The 23,761-nt window shown below is 42.6% G+C and overlaps 1 protein-coding gene across 1 annotated transcript; it reads left to right on the top strand.

Moving 5' to 3' along the window:
• LOC100861209 (caspase-14) lies at positions 1–23,245 on the top strand. The gene is given in 8 exon segments (XM_018038413.1): positions 1–537; positions 1,979–2,031; positions 3,517–3,649; positions 3,652–3,668; positions 9,570–9,795; positions 10,287–10,403; positions 17,447–17,556; positions 21,260–23,245. Coding segments are annotated over 8 exon segments (1,107 nt in total). The 5' UTR covers positions 1–188; the 3' UTR covers positions 21,362–23,245.

Here is a 23,761-nt window from a genome sequence, read left to right on the forward strand (position 1 = left end):
TGGATCGGGGGCGGGGCCCGGGCCGAAGCGGGGAAGGCGGGAGCTTCCAGGCCGCGCTGGTCGGGCTCGCTGGGCGAGCCGAAACGCCTCCAGTTTTCAAAACAAAGAGGAGAAGCGGGAGGCGTGTGTGGCGCGCAGGGTTCAGATAGGTCTCTTCTGCTCGGGCGCTTCAGCATCGCTGGGGGGCAATGGAGGGGAGCCTGGGAAGCGGCCGGCTCTCGAGGTCAGACGGTCAGCCGGCGCCTCCGAAGATCTCGCCGGCCACAGAGGAGCTGCAGAGCCGCTTGCAGGAGACCCTGGACTTGCTTTCCTCGCAGGAGCTGCGCAGCTTCCGCGACCACCTTAAGAAAGTGGAGCCGCGCGTGAGCCAGCTGAAGCTGGAGCTGGAGGGCCACAGCCCGTCGGGGCTGGCCAAGCTTCTTGCCAAGCACTACTACCCGCCGGCCATCGCCAACGGCGTCCTTGTCCAGGTGCTGCGGCTGCTACCCCGCGCAGACCTGCTGCCGCGCTGGCAGAGCGCCCCCACCGACTGCCCTGGTGAGTGCGCGGGGATTCCCGGAGGAGGGGGTGCTCGGGACCGCGGGGTTTGGCCCCCGCCGCCCGGGGATTCCCGGACTGGGGCAGGGGCGGGGGTGGGGTGGGTACTGACCTAGGGAGGGGGAGACTGGCGAGCGGAGGGCCCTAGGTGAGGGCCGGCTTTGGCCCTGGAGCCCAGGTGAGCGGCGGGGGACCGAGTATCAGTGAGAGGCGTTGTGGGAGGCAGAGCAAGAAGGACGAGGGCCTCGAGGAACGGAGAGAACCCGCGGCGGAGGCTGGGAGCCCGGGAATCAGCGGGAAGAAGAGAGATCGTTCCCAGGCACGGAGTCCAAGTGACCAGTCCAAAGCAGCCATCAGGGTTTACCATTCTGGGACGGCCTGAGATAACCAGATTGACTCAGCAAGACTGAGGTGCATTTTGAACAGTTACCTCCGGGTGGCTATGATGGAGAACGTTTTTAGATGATTCAGTGAGAAACTCAGTGTTGGAATACACCGTTAGAACATTTGCCATAAATCTGCGAAGATGTGGTTTAGGAGCAAGAAACGTAACAAGCTAGGGGAGGTTAGCGTTTCCCCTGCTAAATTTAATAAATGTGTGTGTGTATAATATATGAGGCAGTTTGTATATACCTATGTAGAGAGATAGAAAGAGAGAGTGAGAAAGAGAAGGAGAAAGAGAAAGCAGCACTTAGCTTGGACGTGTTGAGGTAGACACCAAAATATACTATGGCTGGGCTTATGATCTGATTAAGTTTCCAAGTATGTTCCTTTGCTGACATTTGAGTTTGTAATGGGTGACCCCGGTAAACCACCGCAAAACATGGCCTGTGGGTAGATACTGGCCCGGGGAAGCCTTTGATTCTCCCTTGATTGCATCTGCACAGCACTTACACTGTCTCTCCATGCATAGTTATCATGCTTTAGACTGTGAATCTCTTGCACTTGGTAAAGTGGGGTTTTTTGTTTTTTTGGTTTTTCAGAACCAACCACACGGTATCATGACTACACACTGTAGATGCCCCCAAAATACTTGAACGCTAAGTTTGTTTAATTAAAACATCAAATAGGGTCTTTAACTTCATTTGTCTCTTTATTAAAGTCTTGGTCTCCTTTTCTGGAGGTTCATGTGCAGTAATGTTCATTGGTCCTTATCCTTTCCATCTCTGGCCTGCCTCTCCCTGCCCCTGAATCTGACTGAGGCCTAGAGGAGTTCTGTTAAGTTTCCATTCTCATGAGTTTGGGAGAGGGTTTTCATGATCCTGGAAACCTGTATCTGAAACGAGATTGAATCCTGCTGGGCCCCAAAACGAAAGAGGCAACTGGTTTTCTTGGGAGTTGCTTTCTGTTAACAGGAACCACTACAGATCATAATTAAAGAGAAAAGTGAAAAAAAAAAAATGCTCTTTTCTGTTTTGTCTTTTCACAAAAATTCATTCAGTGATTCCACGAAAGAGTCTAAAGAGAAGCTATGACTGTGTGGATGGTGAATTGGTAAGTATCTGGACTTTTATTCTAACACTGCACGTTAGTCGGCTTCCCTGCCGGCTCAGTGGTAAAGAATCCGTCTGCAGTGCAGAATATGCAAGATTAGATCCTCGAGTGGGGAAGATCACCTGGAGTACGAAATGGCAACCCGCTCCAGTATTCTGGCTTGGAGAATCCCCATGGACAGCGGAGTCTGACAGGCTACAGTTCATGGGCTTGCAGAGAGTTGGACATGACTGAGCTCAACTTAGCACACGCACACACTTTAGTCAGTTCAGACAGTTCAGTTAGTATTTAGACAGCATTTGAATGGTTTTTGTGCTGCTTCTGTTGGGCTGAAAATGAACATCTTTGTGGTTGTCTCAAGTGGTCACATCTTTCTGCTTTCTGTTATAAATAGAAAAAGCAAAATATTAGCCAGTTAAAACCACTTTGCATGCATTAACCAAATTAGGTAAGTATGGTTAGTATCTCCATTTTACAAATCAGGGCACCGCAGGTTGTATGGCCTTGTGCAACTACATAAATTGCTGGCTTCTGACTCTTCTCTGTTTGTTTTGTTATGAACATTTAAAACATAAGCTAAGTGAAAGTGAAGTCGCTCAGTCGTGTCCAACTCTTTGCGACCCCATGGACTGTAGCCTACCAGGCTCCTCCCGCCATGGGATTCTCCGGGCAAGAGTACTGGAGTGGGTTGCCATTTCCTTCTCCAGGAGATCTTCCCAACCCAGGGATCAAACCCGGGTCTCCAGCATTCCAGTCAGATGCTTTAACCTCTGAGCCACCAGGGAACATTTAAAACATACACTAAAGTCGAAGAGAAACATGAATCCCCAAACTCCAGCCCCACCTACCTAGAGCCCTACTTCAACAATTAGCAATGTAGCCAATCTTGTTTCATTTGCTCCCTCAACGCTGTTATTTTAAAGCAACCCTCTCCCACACCCGGATATCTTATCACTTTTATACATACAGTACTTGAGTATGTATTTAGCAAGCCTAGAAACAAATTCCTTAGTCTTGGTAGAGATGCAGTTAGCCTACAGATGTCCTTGGCTGCTTCTTGTGCCTTGTACAGTTGGATTGTTTGAGTTAGGCTCCGATTCAGACACAAATACATTTGAAAGTCTGTCTTTTAACACTCTTAATTTATGATACCTTTCCTTTTAACCTCTTCTCTTGTTTGTTGACGAAGCCAGGTTATTTGTCCTTTAGAATATCCCACCTTCCGGATTTCCATAACTGCATTTTCCTTACACCATGTAGTTATGTCATTTACCATTTCCCACTTTCCTTCAACGGGTAGTTATGGCTATGTATAGGAATTTAGAGATGAGATTGGCCTGTTGGTCCAAGTTTGACAAAGGTATTTGAAAGAATTATAAAGGAAGTCATGACGAGAGAGGAAGTCAGTGTTAAACTCGTTTCACATATTAAGGCACATTTGGATTCAGTTTGGTTTTAACATTGTTTCTTGGCTTTCCTTGCAAGCAGTACCGTTATGACCTAAGTGGCAAGCGGAAGGCCTTCCTCATGTGTGTGAAGAAGAACAGGCCAGGAGCTCACCAGGATGTCCTACTGATGAAGGATTGGCTTAACGAGTGCAAGTTCGAAGAGACGTTGTGCATGATCCTGACAAAATGGTACCAAGTTAAAAGTGAAAATTTGTAGCTTGGGACTTTCCTGGTGGTCCAGTGGTTAAGACTCTGTGCTTCCGCTGCAGGGGGCTCGGGTTCGATCCCTGGTCAGGTAACTAAAATCCCACATGTCCTGTGACATGGCCAAAAAAAAAAAAGGAAAACTTGTAGGTTGGATATTATAATCTTCCTTTCTTCTTTAAAAAAATTGAGTTTTATTACCTGGGAACCAGGGCACGCTGAGCGATGGACCTGAATGTCCTCATGAAATTCTAACCGAGCTTCCCTGATGGATATAGGAGCTTTTGTCATGTTCAGTTCAGTCGCTCAGTCGTGTCCGACTCTTTGCGACCCCATGGACTGCAGCACGCTAGGCTTCCCTGTCCATCACCAACTCCCGGAGCTTGCTCAAACTCATGTCCATTGAGTTGGTGATGCCATCCAACCGTCTCATCCTCTGTTGTCCCCTTCTCCTCCTGCCTTCAATCTTTCCCAGCATCAGGTCTTTTCCAATGAGTTGGCTCTTCGCATCAGGTGGCCAAAGTATTGGAGTTTCAGCTTTAGCATCGTTCCTTCCAACGAATATTCAAGATTGATTTCCTTTAGGATTGACTGGTTTGATCTCCTTGCCATCCGAGGGACTCACAAGAGTCTTCTCCAACACCACAGTTCAAAAGCATCAATTCTTCCCCGCTCAGCTTTCTTTATAGTCCAGCTCTCACATCCGTACATGGCTACTGGAAAAAACAGCTTTGACTAGATGGACTTTTGTTGGCAAAGTAAATGTCTCTGCTTTTTAATATGCTGTCTAGGTTGATCATAACTTTTCTTCCAAGGATCAAGTGTCTTTTAATTTCATGGCTGTAGTCACCATCCACAGTGATTTGGAGTCCAAGAAAATAAAGTCTGTCACTGTTTCCATTGTTTCCCCACCTATTTGCCATAAACTGATGGGACCAGATGCCATGATCTCCATTTTTTGAATGTTGAGTTTTAAGCCAGCTTTTTCATTCTCCTTTTTCACTTTCATCAAGAGGCTCTTTAGTTTTTCTTCACTTTCTGCCATAAGGTGGTGTCATCTGCATATCTGAGGTTATTGATATTTCTCCCGGCAATCTTGATTCCAGCTTGTGCTTCATCTAGCCTGGCATTTCACATGATGTACTCTGCATATAAATTAAATAAGCAGGATGACAATATACAGCTTTGATGTACTCCTTTCCCAATTTGGAACCAGTCTGCTATTCCATGTGTGGTTCAAACTTTTGCTTCTTGACCTGCATATAGACTTCTCAGGAGGCATGTAAGGTGGTCTGGTAGTCTCATCTCTTTAAGAATTTTTCCACAGTTTGTTGTGATCCACACAGTCAAAGGCTTTGGCATAGTCAATAAAGCAGATGTTTTTCTGGAACTCTCTTGCTTTTTTGATGATCCAACAGATGTTGGCAATTTGATATCTGGTTCCTCTGCCTTTTCTAAATCCAGCTTGAACATCTGGAAGTTTTCAGTTCACATACTGTTGAAGCCTGGCTTGGAGGATTTTGAGCATTACTTTGCTAGCCTGTGAGATGAGTGCAATTGTGCAGTATTTTGAACATTTTTTGGCATTGACTTTCTTTGGGATTAGAATGAAAACTGACCTTTTCCAGTCCTGTGGCCACTGCTGAGTTTTCCAAATTTGCTCACATATTGAGTGCAGCACTTTCACAGCATCATCTTTTAGGATTTGGAATAGCTCAACTGGAATTCCATTACCTCTACTAGCTTTTTTCGTAGTAATGCTTCTTAAGGCCCACTTGACTTCACATTCCAGGAGGTCTGGCTCTAGTTGAGTGATCACACCATTGTGATTAACTGGGTCATGAAGATCTTTTTTGTACAGTTCTTCTGTGTATTCTTGCCACCTCTTCTTAATATCTTCTGCTTCTTTTAGGTCCATACCGTTTCTGTCCTTTATTGTGCCCATCTTTGCATGAAATATTCCCTTAGTGTCTCTAATTTTCTTGAAGAGATCTCTAGTCTTTCCCATTCTGTTGTTTTCCTCTGTTTCTTTGTATTGATCACTGAGGAAAGCTTTCTTATCTCTCCTTGTATTTCTTTGGAAGTCTGCATTGAGCAGCTATGGAGAGGGATTACTTAGAGCCCTGGGCAAAACTGCATTGTGATTTAACTGGATGACCGTGAAGAAGATGAAGGGGAAGAGGGGCGGTGGATGGGTGGGAGCTTCATTGTGACCTCTCTGACCCCAGCTGAGTCCAGGTCTAGCCCTGCCCAGGTTTTGGATTAATAACAGAGGAGAGTCCTTCATAGACCCCAGGAGTCATTGGTAGTGAATATGAAGGAACAGCATGGCAGGAGGGCTAGGAAAACAGCACACGCCAACAGAGGTGAGTCCTGTCTCTTACCAGTTGTTAGTCTAATCTTCAACTGGGGGTGACTTTGTCCCCCGTAGGGGCTACTTCTGACACTGTCTGGAGACATTTTTGGGCTTCCCAGGTAGCACAGCAGTAAAGAACCCACCTGCCAGTGCAGGAGACACAAGAGACACGGGTTCTATCCCTGGGTCGTGAAGATCCCCTGGAAAAGGAAATGGCAACCCACTCCAGTATTCTTGCCTGGAGAGTTCCATTGACAGAGGAGCTTGGCGGACCGCAGTCCATGGGGTCACAAAGAGTCAGACATGACTCGGCGTGCACTCCTGCCAGTGCACAGAGACATTTTTGTTTTTCATCATTGGAGGGTGCTCTTGGCATTAGTGTAGATGCCAAGGTAGAACCAAGGTGTGGCTGAACATATGACGATGCATAGGACAGCCCCCAAGGCAAGGAGTTACCTGACACAAAATGTCAATAGTGGGGTAATTGTCTAGAAATTCTGCCTTAAATTAATGGACAGCTTTCTTCTCTCTAAAATGGGGAGGTTATAGTAATTTATTATGTAGGGCTAGGGTGAGGATGAAATGAGCTGCTCTATGTAAAAGTTCTCAGGATAATAGCTGGCCTATAGTAAGTACTCGATAAATTTAGATTTTGTTTCAAAGTTAAAAGCAAACTCCTTCATGTTTTCCATGGATTGTACCAGAATTTCTTCTGTGTTATGTGATTTTTTTTTTTTAATCCATCTTTTCCTTTTAAGTGACAGATAATTGCCCATGTTTTTCTGGTTTATTCTCCCAAAGGTCCAGAAGTGACTTCTTTCTCTACATCCTGTCAGCATTTATTTGTAAATAATTAGCAATCTTCCTGGTAAAATTATCTCACTTCTTCATTTTCTTGACTGTCGTAGCATGGTTGAACATCTTTTGGTCATTATTTTCCCTTCTGCGAATTACCTGTTTATATCCTTTGCCCTTTTTTCTTACCGGATTTTCTTTTCTTCTTCTGTAGTTCTTCTTCCTGAATTTTAGACAGAACAGACTGCACATATTTTTCTCCTGCCTTGTTACTTGCCTTTTGACTTTTTGTTGTCTCAAGTCGCGTGGAAGTTTTTGCTGTAAACTTGTCAGTCTTTCTGTTTGTCAGCTTCTTGGTTTTTCTGTCTTGATTAAGCCCCATGATTTCCCAGCGTAAAATGTATTGTTTATTTTGGCTGCTCTGGGTCTTTGTTGCTGTGCGGGCTCTCTTGAGCTGCAGTGAGCGGGGCTACTTTCAGTTGCAGGGCTTGGTCTTCTCACTGCTGTGGCTCCTCCTGTTGCAGAACACAGGCTCTGCGGCGTGCGGGTTTCAGGGGCTGGGCTCCCGGGCTCTGGAGCACAGGCTCAGTAGTTGTGGCAGATGGGCGTAGTTGCTCCTTGGCATGTGGGTTCCTGGATCAGGTGTCAGACCCTGATCCCTTGCATTGGCAGGCGGATTCTTTACCACTGAGCCAAGAGGGAAGCCCCCCAGTTAAAATTTTTTTCAATTATTTTTATTTTTTTTTAAATTTATTTTAATTGGAGGCTAATTACTTCACAATATTGTATTGGTTTTGCCATACATCAACATGAATCCGCCACGGGTGTACACGTGTTCCCCATCCTGAACCCCCTCCCTCCTCCCACCCCGTACCATCCCTCTGGGTCATCCCAGTGCACCAGCCCCAAGCATCCTGTATCCTGCATCGAACCTGGACTGGCGATTCGTTTCTTACATGATAGTATACATGTTTCAATGCCATTCTCCCAAATCATCCCACCCTCTCCCTCTCCTACAGAGTCCAAAAGACTGTTCTATACATCTGTGTCTCTTTTGGTGTCTCGCATACAGGGTTATCGTTACCATCTTTCTAAATTCCATATATATGTGTTAGTATACAGTATTGGTGTTTTTCTTTCTGGCTTACTTCACTCTGTATAATAGGCTCCAGTTTCATACACCTCATCTATAATATCTGTATAGTTAAGGTTAGCCTTCTGTTCACGGAAACAGTGAGGTGGGAGGCCTAACTTTATTTCCAAGCCAGTTCTCATTTGTTGGTGGTACATCCTATCCCCACATATGTGAAATTCCATTCTTGTCATATATTAAATCCCGCTATGTGTATTTGGATTGATTTCTGAATTCTAAAATATCTATTCATATATTTGTTTATATTTAACGCTGGTATATCCGTATTTTGTTCACCATGATTTTATAGTGCATTTGGACAGCTGAGATGATCTATCTCCCATTCATTGTTTTTTTTTGTTTTTATTTGTTTGCCTTTGTTTTTTACATCTGAATGTTCTTTGCTATTCTTGAGTACCTTGCTATTCCTGAGCATCTGTTTTCTGTGACCTTGAGAACCATCTGGTTTCACAGAAATCCTTTGAGGTTTTAACTCATATGACATTGACTAGAGATTAATTTGGAGTTAATTGACAAATTAATAGTATTGAGTCATCTCAATCAGGAACTTCAGGCTGTCAGAGTTTATGTTGCCTCTTCACTGAAGATTTTTTAAATAATTTTCTTCACTTAGATAATATTCATTTCTTGTTAGGTTGATCCCTAGGTAATGTTCTCCTTTTGTTATGACCTCCAAAGGATCCCTTTTCCATTATCCGGTTTAAATGTTTTATTCCTGGGTAATTAGGGAATGTCTGTGGGGGCGGGGGATGGGTGCACAGAGTTGGACATGACTGAAGCGGCCTAGCAGCAGCAGCAGCAGCAGATCTTTGTAAATTGAGTTTGTATCTGATCAACTTGCAGATCTCTACTTTTAGTAGGTTTTTATTGAATATATTTCTAGCAGGTCATATTTTCTGTAAGTAATGAGGCTTTGTTTCCAGTGTCTGTAGTTCGTTTAATTCTTGCTGCACTGTATTGAAATGGTCAGGATCTTTGGTGCTACATGGTGAGAGCAGCCATTCCTGTCTTGCTTGCCTTTATAGGGGAATTGATTCTGCTGATGCCTCTTGATAGATTCTGGCAAGTGGATATGATTGGGCAGACTCTCCATTCCTTGCCATTTCTAGCTTACTGAGGGTATTAATTTTATAAAATAGTTTTTATATTAAAATAAGTTAAACACATGTACACCCATGGCTGATTCATGTCAGTGTATGGTAAAAACCACTACAATACTGTAAAGTAATTAGCCTCCAATTAAAATAAATAAATTAATTTAAAAATAAATAAATAAAATAAGTTAATAATGTAGCATTTAAATATATTAGTTCTTTGGGGAAGTGTAGTTTTGTTATATTTTATGGTAAAGAATCAGAAGTGCCATAATTTTGTCAAACAAGAACCGCCATTGGTAAAAGAATAAATCATATGAAGTCTGAAAGCAACCAAAAGGGAAGTGATACGTCATATTGACACTACGAGAGATGTAGGTATTTTCACATTTGTCATCTCATTGATTCACCTTGTAAAGAAGCTATTTCTTGGATTTCTGGTTTTTTCTACTTCCAGTTCTTTTTTAATATGTTATCCTATTTTACAGGACTTACTTGAAAAAATAACATCATTTCGTGATGAGCTAAATGAAATTAAAGATAACATTGGATGTTGCCTTGTTACTCTTATGTCCCATGGAGAAGAAGGTTTTATCAAAATGAAAGATGGTGAAAAAGTCAGCCTGGAAGATATTTTTGAAATGTTTAACAATAAAAATTGTCCAGCACTTCAAGAGAAACCGAAAATCTTTATAATCCAGGCCTGCAGAGGAGGTAAGTGGAGATGTCTTTGTATCATTCTCTTTCCAGGAAATTCTCATGTTGATGATTGAGGAAAGAAAAGTGAGTTTTAAAAAATTATTTTTTAATAATTATATTAATTATATAACTGAAGATACATCAGATCCTTAGCTGATGTATCTTACGTTATATAGCATACTAGGGACTTTGAGCTGGGAGAAAGGGATGGAGTGACAGCTTACCTGGGTTAGGATGGTTAATTTAGGCTGAAGAAGGTCTAAGTCATTAAAATCATAAGGTGGATCTGAGAACCTCAAATTCTGAGGGAGAGGTGGACAATTTTCTGGGGGATGTCCCATCATTCATGTGATTCTAGATGGCTTGTGGGAGTAATTTTTGATTTATGTAACTTTGGTTTTAATTATTTCTCTTATGGAGATACAAGCTTCTTATGACTTTTATTAAAGGTTATTCATGTCAATGGTATATTATTGTAGTTTGTATTTTCATTCCTCAAAAAAAAGAGAGAAGAGACAGTGGTGTTGAAACAGATGATGAACCCATGGACTTGGATGATGGATCAGAGAAGAAGAGGCTGCCTACATTTAGTGACTATTTCATCATATATCCCACCCAAGCAGGTAAGATAGGCTTGAAGATACACATTCATCCAGAGGGTTTAGGTTATTCCTACTGATTTTTGAAAATCCTTTTTTTTTTTTTTTTGCCTCTCTGTAAGGCTTGTGGGATGTTAGTTCCTTGACCCTGGATTGAACCTGGGCTCTTGGCAGTGGAAATGCAGTCTTAACCACTGGACCACCAGGGCATTCCCAGAAATCTTTCTTAAAAAAATTATCTGTGCTTTATAGATCGATGTGCATGGGAGAAATTTTCATTATCCCATCCATCTCCCTTCAGAAACTATTCCACTTTCAGAGATGACAGGTTTGCATCTGACTGTTCATCTCTTCCAGGAAGACACCATCCTCTTAGCAGAGTATCGCATATGAAATAAGATCATTGGCTTTCATGTGAGAAAAATCTTGACCCAAAGCCAACTCTGCTGTCTTTGAGACCTTTATATTTTCTAGCCTCTAGATATGTCAGTTTCTTTATGCAAAATAAGAATGATAAAGTTTACTTATGTCATTGGGATGTTTATAAATTAAATTATGAATGCAGGTGTTGTGCTTATTGTAATAACTGGCATAATAAGTTAAAAAATTAATCTTACTACTAATATGATGTTGATTACATTATCTTTATAATTAATACTAATAAAAATCCAAAAGAGTGTTGTGTGCTGAAGGAGTGGACTTGATTTAGTCATGGAAGGGAAATAGGAAAATGTAGAGAAAATAGAAGTCAAGGGCATATATTTAGCTGTTTTTCTACTGACTTTCTTGAAAAAGGATTAAAATAGCTTATGTATGTATATACATGTGTGTGTGTATATATAAAACATATATACAGATGTGTATATATATATATATATATATATAATTCAAGATAAAATGTTAGTGAAGAAATGGAAGCAAAGGAAAATAAGGACAGAAATGTAAAATGAAAATGTCCCCATTAAAGTCAGATGTAACTTTATTCACCCAAGAGAGATGAAAGCATATGTCCTGATAGATACTTGCACGTGAATGTCACAGCAGCTTTATTTGAAATAGTCAGACTGGAACCAATCCAAAGGACCAGCACTTGAAAGAATAAACAAATCGTGGTAAATCATATGTGAAGTACTACTCAGCAATAAAAGCAGTGAGTTCCTAACACATGCTAGAGCGTAGATGAAGGTCAAAGTATTCCTGATGCCTGAAAGAAGCCGGGCAGAATAAAGCAGGTAACTCTGTGGTTCCATGAATATAAAATTCCCCAACGTGCAAACTAGTCTATCAGACAGCAAATCAATACTACTTGCAGATGGGGATGAAGAGGCAAAGAAGGACTGACTGCCAGGGCCACGAGAGCGTTGGAGGGGGAGGACTGGATTCATTATGTTGGTTTTAAGTATACACATGTCAAAACTTACTAAACCATTTGCTTAAAATATGTATGGATGATATAAGTGGTCAATTATACTTTCATGAAGCTGAAAATTTTAAAGTTATGTGTAAGGCAAGCAGGTGTAACCCAAATAGCTGTAACCCATTCTCACTCCTGCTCTTTAACATGGCATTGGGTAGTCCTAGCTAAGGCATTAAGAACAGAAACAGAAGGATCAGTATTCTAGAAATCAATAGTTTTGAATACAGTAACAATAATCACGTAGGACATAAAAGAGAAAAGAAAAAAGATACCATATTACTTTGTCTTGCTTTAGTGAATGATGTCTAGGAATGCCTAACAAAAGACGAGCAAGACTTCATTAGGGAAAATGAGAGAACATTCTAGAAAGACATAAAGGAAGACCTGAATCAGTGGTTGGACGTACCATGCTCATGGTTGAAAATTGTAGTACAATGGAAATGACTTTTTTTTTTTCCCCCAAATTAGTTTGTAAATTGAATTCTAAAGTGTTTTTTCATGGAATTTGACAAACTAATCACAGAATTTTTATGGAACAGTTAAGGGTCAAGACAATGTAACTTGACCTCCAGTTTTGTTGAATGAATGAATTTTGTGACTGTGTGCTGGCTATTTATGTTGAAGACTAGAGATTTGGTATCAAACAAAAGAATCTGCCTCCAGGGAGCTTACAAAAAATCTCTGCCTCCAGGGAGCTTACGTTCTGGGGAGGGAGACAGAAAATAAACACGTACAGAAAGTGGGCACTGGGTTTCTTTATGATTCCACTTCTATGAAGTGCAAAAGCAGGCAAAACTAGTCAGTGGTGGGAGGTGCAAGTCAGGGTGCTGCTCATCGTCAGGGTGTGGTGTGTGGAGTGTTATGGCCACAGCAGCAAAAGGGTGCTTGTGAAGTGCCGGTATCGTCGTGTTTCTTGATGAGGGGGCCACGTCTGGGACTGTGTTCATCTGATGAAAATTTATTGAGTTGTTATGTACCCAGAGGGCTCCCCTTGTAGCTCAGTCAGTAAAGAATCTGCCTGCAGCACAGGAGACCAGGTTCAGTTCCTGGGCGGGGAAGATCCCCCTGGAGAAGGAAATGGCAACCCACTCCAGTATGCTTCACACACTTTTCTGTATGATGTTTACCCTTCAGTGAAATAAATGCCGGAAACAAAATATGTTAGCTGCTGATAAGTGCTATGAAGAAAAATAATGCAGGAACAAGGAGGGGGAGTATTGAGGGGCAGGATGGAGGTTGTAGTTTTTTAGAAAGTGATGTGTAGAGATGTTCCCGTTGAGAAGCTGATTATTGCGTAGAGTTGAAGGCCGTGAGAGCGTGAGCTATGCAGATACTTGAGAAAGCGTGTCTTCTAAGATAAGGACACCTAGTAGCGAGCAATGACCTAGCAACCACTGAGATACTGTGTTAGCGTGTCGTGTTATCATGGTGGATATGTCAATTTCTTCTGTAGTTCCGTTATCTATTTTTGTTTTCTTTGTTTTGAGTCGAGGGATAAGATTTTAGAATTGTTATACTTTGTGGTGGCATAGATATTATAATCTTTGTTTAGTGAACCTTCTACCCCCAATAATGCTTTTTTATGGTATTAGTTTTTCTCCGATATTAATATAGGTACTGTAGAATATATTATTCTGGTTCTATATTTGCCTGGTATATCTCCTTCAGACCTTTTCTATTAACCTGTTTAGGTCTTTATGTTTTAGGTGGTCTTTTAAAGAGAATATAGCTGGATTTTGTTTTTTAATCCAATCTGATACCACTTTTTCCTGGTGAGTTAAGACGAGTTATCTTTATTGTCACTATTGATACAGTTACACTTTTACCATTATACCTGGTACTATTTATTTGCTTTAGTCCCCCTCCTTTATTGCTTTTCTTTTAAAAAACTGAAGTGTAGTTGGTATATACAGTAGTATGGTAGTTTTATTGCTCTTGTTTTTGACTGATTATGAGTTTGATTTGTTACTATTACATTTTATCTCTCTACTGGCTTGGAAGGTATGAATTTCACATCTCTTTTTCTCATGGTTCCCCTTGAAATGTTATATGTGTGCACTTAACCTAAAGTTTATAAAAAGCTTATTCTTACTTCCTGATGATACACAGAACAACCTTAGAATGCTAATTCTTTCATTTTTGTATCTATTTATATGAAATTACTTATGTATTCTTACATTCCTTTTATCCTAATTTTCTTCTAAATGAAGACATTAACCCAACACATTTTCATCAGATAGGTTGGCAGGTACTAGGGTGACAAGCACTGTGCTGCTGCTAAGTCGCTTCCGTCGTGTCTGACTCTGCGACCGCATAGACGGCAGCCCACCAGGCTCTGCCATCCCTGGGATTCTCCAGGCAAGAACACTGGAGTGGGTTGCCATTTCTTTCTCCACTGTATGTTTGCTTATTTACCGCTGTGTTTACCACTTCCTTTGTTCTCTAGTCTGTCCTGGATCTCAGACCATATTCTTTCTTCATGAAGTATGTTCTTTAGAAACTCATTTAAGGAAGGTTTATAGGTGGTAAAATCACTTTACACCCAAATCTGGCTGATCACGTAACAGTGTCTTTGCTGATCCTCCTTGTGATTCATTCGTATCTTTAAGCATTTCATGCAGTTGTTTTATATTTTGTCTCTTATACTTCCAATATCTAAAGTCTTTGGGAATCTCTCTTACGGTGGTTTCTGTTGCCTGTCACTCTTGGGGGTTTGTTTCCTTGTGTGTGTGAACTCCTAGCTCATTTGTTGAATCTTAATCTCTTACTCCTGGAGACATAAATCTGGCATGCTTGCCTTTGGAGAGCATCATCACCCATGTGGGCCTCTGTGAGAATCTTAAATTTATCTCCCTCCCCCAGGCACATCTTTGAGGTTTGGCACCTCTCCTTAGGCCCAGCACGACTCTGGTGTTCCTGTTCACTTTCTGCTCCTAGTTCAAATTTCAGTTTCTCCGTTTGGAGAAATGGTTTGCCTTGGGGATTTCCATTCATTTCTGTTAGCCCAGAATAGCATTTAGCTTTTTTGCTTTAATCAAGAATTAAGTTTTATAACTGGAGGAATATTTAAAGTGCCCAAAGGCTTCCCTGGTGGCTCAGATGGTAAAGAATCTGCCTGCAATGCGAAAGTCCCCGGTTCAATCCCTGGGTTGGGAAGATCCCCTGGAAAAGGGAATGGTTACCCACTTCAATATTCTTGCCTGGAGAATTCCATGGACAAAGGAGCCTGGCCGTTTACAGTCCATGGGGTCACAAAGAGTCGGACACAGCTGAGTGACTAACACACTTTCCAAGTGCTCAAAGTGGAAAAACTTGGAATATGTAGTAAGGTGAATCTTTTGGGTCACCCCTTTTTTTTTATAATTTCATGATCCCATTTCTTTTTATCTTTTTATTTTGGCCATGGTGTGCGGCATGTGGGATCTTAGTTCCCTGATCAGGAATCGAACTCGTGCCCCCTGCAGTGGAAGCTCAGAGTCCTTATCACTGGACCACCAAGGAGTTGCCTTGGGTCACCCATTTTTACCCGATGGAAGGAGGCGGTACCAAATATGTCTGGGGTTGTGAGGCAACGAGTACTTCCATATACCATTGATGAGAGCAAGTTATATTGCCTCTTTGGAGATTAATGTGTGATACCAAGAAAATTAAAAATATATTTATAACCAGCAGTTTCAATTCTGGGCATACACCCTAGTGTTGTAGTCTCTAAATCAGGGGGCCACAGTGAAGTCTCACAGCTATACTTAACTCTGTGAACCACCAGCTCAGATAAGTTACGATTCCAAAAATTAGATGGTGCTCTGTTTTTTTTGATATCATATTTTAGGGGTACCTAGTTTTGAAGGGTTGCTGAGCTAAAGAGCAAGCACCATTGTGGTGTCCTAAGTGGAGAGGTCATGTAGTGCCCAACAGGGACACACAGCCCGGTAGCAACTGTGGTTATTTAAGAATGAGGGACCTCCCTGGTGGTCCAGTGGTTAGGACTCCGTGCTCTCACTGCTGAGGGCACAGGTTCAATCCCTGGTTTGGGGACTAAGATCCCACAAGCCCAGTGGTATGATCAAAACTAAATAAATAAATAAAAATATTGTTCTTTCTATTTGTATGGGCCCTTTTTTTGACCACCTGTTCACGTGCCTGTTGGCCATTCACGTATCTCCTGTTGCCCAGTATTGCCCTGGGTTGTTTGTTTTCTTATTAAGTTACGTATATTCTGAATACTAGTCCTTTCTCTGATACAAGACACAAATATTTTCTCCCACTCTGTGACTGGCTTTTCATTTTCTTAAAAGCAAAAGTTTTGTAAGCATTCAGTGGTGGTTCAGTAGTAGAATCCTCGCCTGCTGCAAAGCAACGATTTTATGTTTTTAGTCCAGTTTATCAAATTTTTTCTTTTATGGTTTATGCCTTTTGTGTTGTAAGAAACCTTTGCATACCCTGAAGTTGCAAACATGTCCTGTGTTTTTTTGTGTTCCAACCCAGGTTTACTATGACAGAGTGCCGTTTTCACATTCCTTCCACACTATACAGACATATTTTGTGTTTTTCAATCTAATAATAAGCACAAATCAGTAGTCAAACCCTTGAATACCCCCAAATAAATTCCATATGGATATATTTAGGGTTAGCTTAAAATGCTAGAGCAAAAGTCAGCAATAAAAAAGTGGAAAGGGGATGTGTGCGTGCGTGCCAAGTCACTCAGTTGTGTCCAGCTCTCTTTGACGCATGGACTGTAGCCCGTCAGGTTCCTCTGCCCGTGGGATTCTCCAGGCAAGAACACTGAAGTGGGTTGCCACACCCCCTCCAGGGGATCTCCCGACCCAGGCACTGAGCCTGCATCTCTGTGTCTCTTGCATTGGCAGGTGTTCTTTACCACCAGCGCCACCTGGGAAGCCCAGAAAGGGGGTAAATAAAGCAAATATGACGAAAACTGATAACTCTAGGATCTGAGGGATGATTATTCAGGGGGGTCATTCAACTTTGGTTTCTTTGTGTATATTTGAAAACTTTGGAGCTAGATAAAAAATGCATATTTAAAAGTTTCCCCTTGAGAGGTTGTGTGTAATTTGGTCACACGCGTCTTCTGTCTCTGCTTAGTTGCTCAGTTGTGTCCAGCTCTTTGCGACCCCATAGACTTGAGCCCATCAGACTCCTCTGTCCGTGGGGATTCTCCGTCTTAACGCAGTGTTTCTTTTTTAAAGTTTTTATTGAAGTATATTTGATTTACAGTGTTGTGTTAGCCTCAGGTGTACAGCAAAGTGGTTCGTATATATTCTTTTTGGGGGCTTCCTTGGTGGCTTATATGGGGAAGAATCCACCTGCAATGAGGGAGACCTGGGTTTGATCCCTGGGTTGGGAAGAACCCCTGGAGGAGGGCATGGCAACCCACTCCAGTGTTCTGGCCTGGAAAATCCCCATGGACAGAAGAGCCTGGCGATCTACAGTCCATGGGGTCATAAAGAATCGGGCACAACGGAGCGACTAAGCACACACATATATTCTTTTTTAGATCCTTTTCCATAATGCCAGTATTTCTGTATTATCAGTTCAAAGCCATTTTCTAGGTTTTAACTATGGAGTAAAGAACAAGTTTGCTGCAAGTAGAGGGGGAAATGGATAAAGTGTTGGTTTTTTTTTCCCTTGATAGATCATGTTGCTTTACGGGATCCCCGCACCGGCTCTGTGATGATCAAGGAGATGACCGAAGTCTTTAAGCAGTATGGGAATAAGTGGCACCTCGCTGACTTCTTTACCATAGTAAGTAAATCCCAAGTGAACACATGCTCCATCCAATCTAAAGTGAATGCGCTTGATGAGAACATCTTCATGAGAAGATTGCCTTCAGCCATGAAAGCATGAGGGAGGTTCAGAAGTGGCCTGTAAACAGTGGGCGGGTGAGTTGAGAGGGCTGTGGCGGAAGTCATGGCTGAGCCAGGCGCCAGTGGAGAAGGGACAGTGACACTTCATTCAGTAGAACACGAGTGAGTTGGCTATTAGTGAGCTTGGAAGTTCTGCCTGCACTGTGGTCCTGCCAACCTGATTTATCTCCCCCGGGAGGAGGGGAGAACCAGAGGGCTTCTTTGAGGACCAACACTATCTTACATTTGTCTGCCCAGCGTGTAGCCAATACTGAATGTTCAATGAATGAATGTGGGGCCAGGAATTATAGCAGATTTATGTACACACTGTAGTTTGGAGGAGGGCCTGATGATAGTGGTTTACCATATCAGGATTAAAGAGTTATTTTCTTATTAATCTGGGAGTTTTATCTCTGAAGAGAGCTAACTAGAAAAGGTTGTAAATGAGCACAGTAACAGCAGTACTAGCACCTCCTGAACAGCTCACTCTGTGCCGGTTACTGTTCCTTGCAATTGACAAATATTAATACATTAAGTTTTTCAACAACCCTCTGGCAGGTGCTTTGATTCCCATCCCCTGTTACAAATGCAGAGCTAGGAAAGTGGCAGCCTCGGCTTTCTAGTCCAGACAAAGTGCTTTTAGAGCTCATGCCTTAATCACAATCACTCAGTATTACTCCTTAGGAGCTTCCCAGGTGGTTGGTGGTAAAGAATCCACCTGCCAATGCAGGAGACGCAGGAGAGGAAGGTTCGATCCCTGGGTCAGGAAGATCCCCTGGAGAAGGAAATGGCAACCCACTCCGGTATTCTTGTCTGGGAAATTCCAGGGACAGAGAAGCCTGGAGGGCTATGGTCCGCAGGGTTGCAAAGAGTCAGACACAACTTAGTTACTAAATGAACAAACTTACTTCTTACCTCCCAAGGTATGGTAACAATTTTTATTTCTTTAAAAAAATATAATGTTAATGCTTTACATATGATGCTTAAGAGCTTTCAGAATTCTTTTTCACCTCATTTTGAGGTAAGCTTTTGGTGAGGGGGGAATGTTCAGTTCAGCTTAGTTCAGTCGCTCAGTCGTGTCCAACTCTTTGCGACCCCATGAATCGCAGCACACCAGGCCTCCCTGTCCATCACCATCTCCCAGAGTTCACTCAGACTCACGTCCATCGAGTCTGTGATGCCATCCAGCCATCTCATCCTCTGTCGTCCCCTTCTCCTCCTGCCACCAATCCCTCCCACCATCAGAGTCTTTTCCAATGAGTCAACTCTTCGCATGAGGTGTCTGAAGTACTGGAGCTTCAGCTTTAGCATCATTCCTTCCAAAGAAATCCCAGGGCTGGTCTCCTTCAGAATGGACTGGTTGGATCTCCTTGCAGTCCAAGGGACTCTCAAGAGTCTTCTCCAACACCACAGTTCAAAAGCATCAATTCTTCGGCGCTCAGCCTTCTTCACAGTCCAACTCTCACATCCATACATGACCACAGGAGAAACCATAGCCTTGACTAGACGCACCTTTGTTGGCAAAGTAATGTCTCTGCTTTTGAATATACTATCTAGGTTGGTATTTTCTTCCAAGGAGTAAGCGTCTTTTAATTTCATGGTTGCAGTCACCATCTGCAGTGATTTTGGAGCCCCCAAAAATAAAGTCTGACACTGTTTCTACTGTTTCCCCATCTATTTCCCATGAAGTGATGGGACTGGATGCCATGATCTTTGTTTTCTGAATGCTGAGCTTTAAGCCAACTTTTTCACTCTCCCCTTTCACTTTCATCAAGAGGCTTTTTAGTTCCTCTTCACTTTCTGCCATAAGGGTGGTGTCATCTGCATATCTGAGGTTATTGATATTTCTCCCAGCAATCTTGATTCCAGCTTGTGTTTCTTCCAGCCCAGCATTTCTCATGATGTACTCTGCATGTAAGTTAAATAAGCAGGGTGACAATATACAGCCTTGACGCACTCCTTTTCCTATTTGGAACATTAAAGGGAAGAAATACGATTTTGACAGTCATTCCAACCATATTCCAAAATCTCTTATATTATTCCATTTCTCTCTTTAAGAAAATAGTTTCTTGTCAGCATCTCAAGAATATAATAATAAAGACAGATTTAGCCTAAGTAGAAATCCATTTTAGTTAGGCTAACTGAAAAATTGTTTTGCCAAATGGTGTTCATTAAGTCTTTTTTGAACAGCATTCATTTTTTAATTGAAAGCTGATTTTTTTTAATTGAATGAAAGATTCTTTAAATTCTATAGTGCTTTACAATTTTCAAATGTTTTACACACGTCTTCATTTCCATAACTTTTCATTTCATACACGTCTTCAATTCCAGAACTCTTTTTTGCCCCAGCCCTATCTTGCCCCTCCCTACTTTCCTGTCCCCACTGGTAACCACTAGTTGATTCTCTACAGCTGTGAGTCTGCTTCCAGCCACTCGGCATGCAGGCTCTTAGTTCCCCAACTAGGGATTGAACCCATGTCCTCTGTAGTGAAAGCACGGAGTCTTACCCTCTGGACTGCTAGGGAATTCCCTCTTTTTTTTTTTTTAATTCACCAGTTTGTTGTACTTTTTAGATTTCACTTCAAAGTGGTGATATACAGTATTTATCTTTCTTTGTCTGATTTATTTCACTTAGCATAATACCCTCCAAGTTTATTCATGTTGCTGCAAAAGGCAAAGTTTCACTTTTTTATGGCTGAGTAGTATTTCTGTCTCTGTGTGTGTGTGTGTATGCATCTGCGTGCGTGTGTACATACCTCATCTTCTTTATCCATTCATCTGATGATAGACATTTAGGTTGCTTCCATACCTTGGCAATTGTAAATAATGTTGCTATGAACATTGGGGTGCATATATCTTTTCAAATTAGTGTTTTTGCTTTTATCAGATATATACCCAGAAGTGGAATTGCTGGGTCATATGGTATGAACACTTTTCATTTTTAAAGTCCTTGCTGAGTAGACACTGGCAAGAAAGTCCAAAAACGAATGTGAAGTGACATTGCATTAAAGGCCCTTACAGCTTCACGAGGCAGCAGATGATAGGTGAGCCTACAACCAGCCCTGGAATTCACAGTTATTGAATACTTTGGACATCACATAACCCAATCCTTTCAGTGTACCATAAGTTACCAAGGCTCAGAGAAGGTTACTGTCTTGCGCAATGTTACCAGGGGCAAGCTGAGACTGGAACCCAGGTCTGTGCACACTTGGGCTTCCTAGGTGGCGCTAGTGGTAAAGAACCCACCTGCCAACACAGAGGACGTGAGAGGCAAGGGTTCAAACCTTGGGTCAGGAAGATCCCCTGGAGAAGGGCCTGGCAACCCATTCCGGTATTCTTGCCTGGAGAATCCCATGGACAGAGGAGCCTGGCGGGCTGCAGTCCATGGAGCTGCAAAGTGTGGCACACGACTGAAGCAACTTAGCACGCTGTGCACACTTCACTTCACCTTCCAGCCACAGTGCCGCCTTCGGTGGGATGTGGGTGACCTTTGCTTTTCCTGGTGCAGTCAGAGAATTCTGCCTTCACCTTCTGTGGGGTTTACTAAGAGGCTTTTGAGGGGTTTACAGTTCATTTGGACCGTTTGTTCTTTTATCTTACAGGTGAATAACAGAGTGGTGCACCGTGACTTTAGTCTGTATAACAAACCCGTAAAAATATCGCTGGTAATGGAGTCAACTTTAACAAAATTTGTATACTTTTGACACAAGGATGATTCAAAACACAAGGACTGCTTTGCAACACAGTTTCTAAAGAGCCCTGAGCGTTTGTAGCATTGCACTAATGGTTACCATTTTGCATTATTCTTGGCACTCATGTTTCTTCCGTTTGTTTTGTATATATATGTATATAATTTTTCTAAGATTTAAGTCTGCTTACTTGATACTTGTGAGTCTTCTTTTCTTTTTTATAAGATCGCTGTTTTCTGAAAAAAACACTTTCCTGAACTGTTATCAAAACATGGGCATCCAACTCCATTTGTGTGCTGTTTTTATCCCGCGTTTCTCTTGGTGATTACCCCACCCTCGGCACCCTCAGTTTGGTGCTGGTGTTATGACTTATTTTCTTGGTTTAGTCAAGAATTGCTAGGTGTGGTCTTGTCCTCTTATTTCCCCAGACTGTTGTCTGTAGCCAGTCTGATCTCTTGGAATCCGCAAGCCATTCTCCGGTCTTAACCTGGATCACTCTGGGCCCTGATGCCCTCATGTGTTTACTTTGCACTTGCTTCCCACCTTCCTCCTTGCTCCTTATACCTTTGAGCTGCTGTTTTCTCCACTTGGAACCCTCTATTCCACCCCACATAGGTAAGTCCTTGCCATCCTTTAGAATTTGGTTCAAGCATCACTTACACAGGGAGGCTTTCCGTAGCTCCCATGCTAGGTCAGCCTCTTCTAAGTGCTCAGAGACTCTCTGCTTCTCTTCTGTAGCATTGAAATGACTCTCTAGTGCCTCCTTTCTCTCTCTCTCTCCAGTTTAGTCATGAGCTCCAAGAGGCAGAGGCTGCGTGTCTCATTCATGGCTGTATCCTAGCTTCCGTCCGCACCTTAGGACACAGAGAGGCCATGCAGTGAACGTTTTAGTGAGTGACTGATCCCTGTGTTTTAATTATTTTACCCATTCCGCAGACCTGGCCTCTTGCATATCTAGCCACCTGCCATTCATCCCCACACACATGCATGTCTCATGGCTGCTTTCGCTCACCAAGTTGGAAGTTAACCTGAGTTTCCCTGAAATCCTTTCATACAACCCATCCCATTGTTCATAATCCTTTGACTCCCCACTGCCTGCAGGATATACCCCCCAAGTCCCCTGGGAGAATATTGCAGGTCTTTCTCGGTCAGGCTCAGTCTTCACTACTCATGTCCTGCCTGTCTGCCCTGGGAATCCGCCCCCCCTTAATAATCCTGTCTCACAGAATCGGGCTTGTGAATCAGTGGATGTGGGTGAACGCTCCTGGGTATGCCATCGCCCCGGAGTTCAGCCCCTCCTTTCGGGCTGAAACGCCCTTCCTTCCTGTGTGCTTCCCTCCTACTGCGTATTCTTCAGAAGCAACTCGGGTCCCATCCCACAGTAAAGAAACCTGTATGTATACTAATGTTTTTAGAGTCGCAAACTGTGGACTGAGCATGAATTTTTGTATGCGAACTTTTGTTGTAACTCTGGGCTGCTTCTGGACCTCGGTTTCCTCATCTGTATGAAAGGAGGTTTGGCTCAGCAGACCCTGGGAACTCAGGTCCCTGGTCTTCAGTGAACTTGGACTGCTTCGTGAACTTGCGTCTGAACACCCTGCAGCTGGGACTGTTGCCGAACCTAAGGGTTCAAGCTGGCAGTTGCATAAGACCGCTGGGCCTGTGTGAGGATGCAGGTGGTTAGTGAGAATCCTCTGAAGATTGAGAGCCAAATGAACTGAAGCAATCTGGAATCTCCAGGCCTATCTCCATTTCAGAGATCATTGTGTCCATTTTAGGTAATGTGATTTCTAAAGTATAAACATGTGATTTAATTTTTAAGCATTTGCATTCTGATACTTGATATGTAGCTTTGGTTTTGTATAGAGCATTAAAATGTCTCCGGTTCATAAAACATGAGCCTTCTCTATTCACTTGGGTTTTGGAGGACTTCTAGGCACAGAGGCTTGTTTCAGGGAGGCAGCATCAGCTGAAATATCCACAGCTGTTATTTTCTGGGAGAGGTTAGGTTGTCTAGAATCACAGTTAGCATGTAGTGAAGCTGGGATTTCAATGCGTGAATAATATAAGAGATGAAATGCCAAATGACAGAGAAAAGTTTCAAGACAGGATGTTTTTGATGGATGGAAGGGACCATTCCATTACCACTGAATTGATGGAATGAGGGCTTTGGGACAACAGAGGGAAAAGTTATTTTGGAACCCTGCTCAGACCACTACAGGCAAGTTAGGGTCATGGAGAGAACCGTAGGACAACTAGGTACCAGACAAACAGATAAAGAGGAGAAAGGAGGAATTCTGGTTACAAAGGTAAGTGGCCTAAGATGAACTTGATGCCTGGGGGCAGCTAACTACCCTATAATTCTCTCAGCTTCAAATCAGTACAGAATCTTCTAGCCATCCAATGTCATGTGAA

The sequence above is a fragment of the Capra hircus genome, chromosome 22 (genome assembly GCF_001704415.2).
Source record: "Capra hircus breed San Clemente chromosome 22, ASM170441v1, whole genome shotgun sequence".
NCBI lineage: Eukaryota > Metazoa > Chordata > Mammalia > Artiodactyla > Bovidae > Capra > Capra hircus.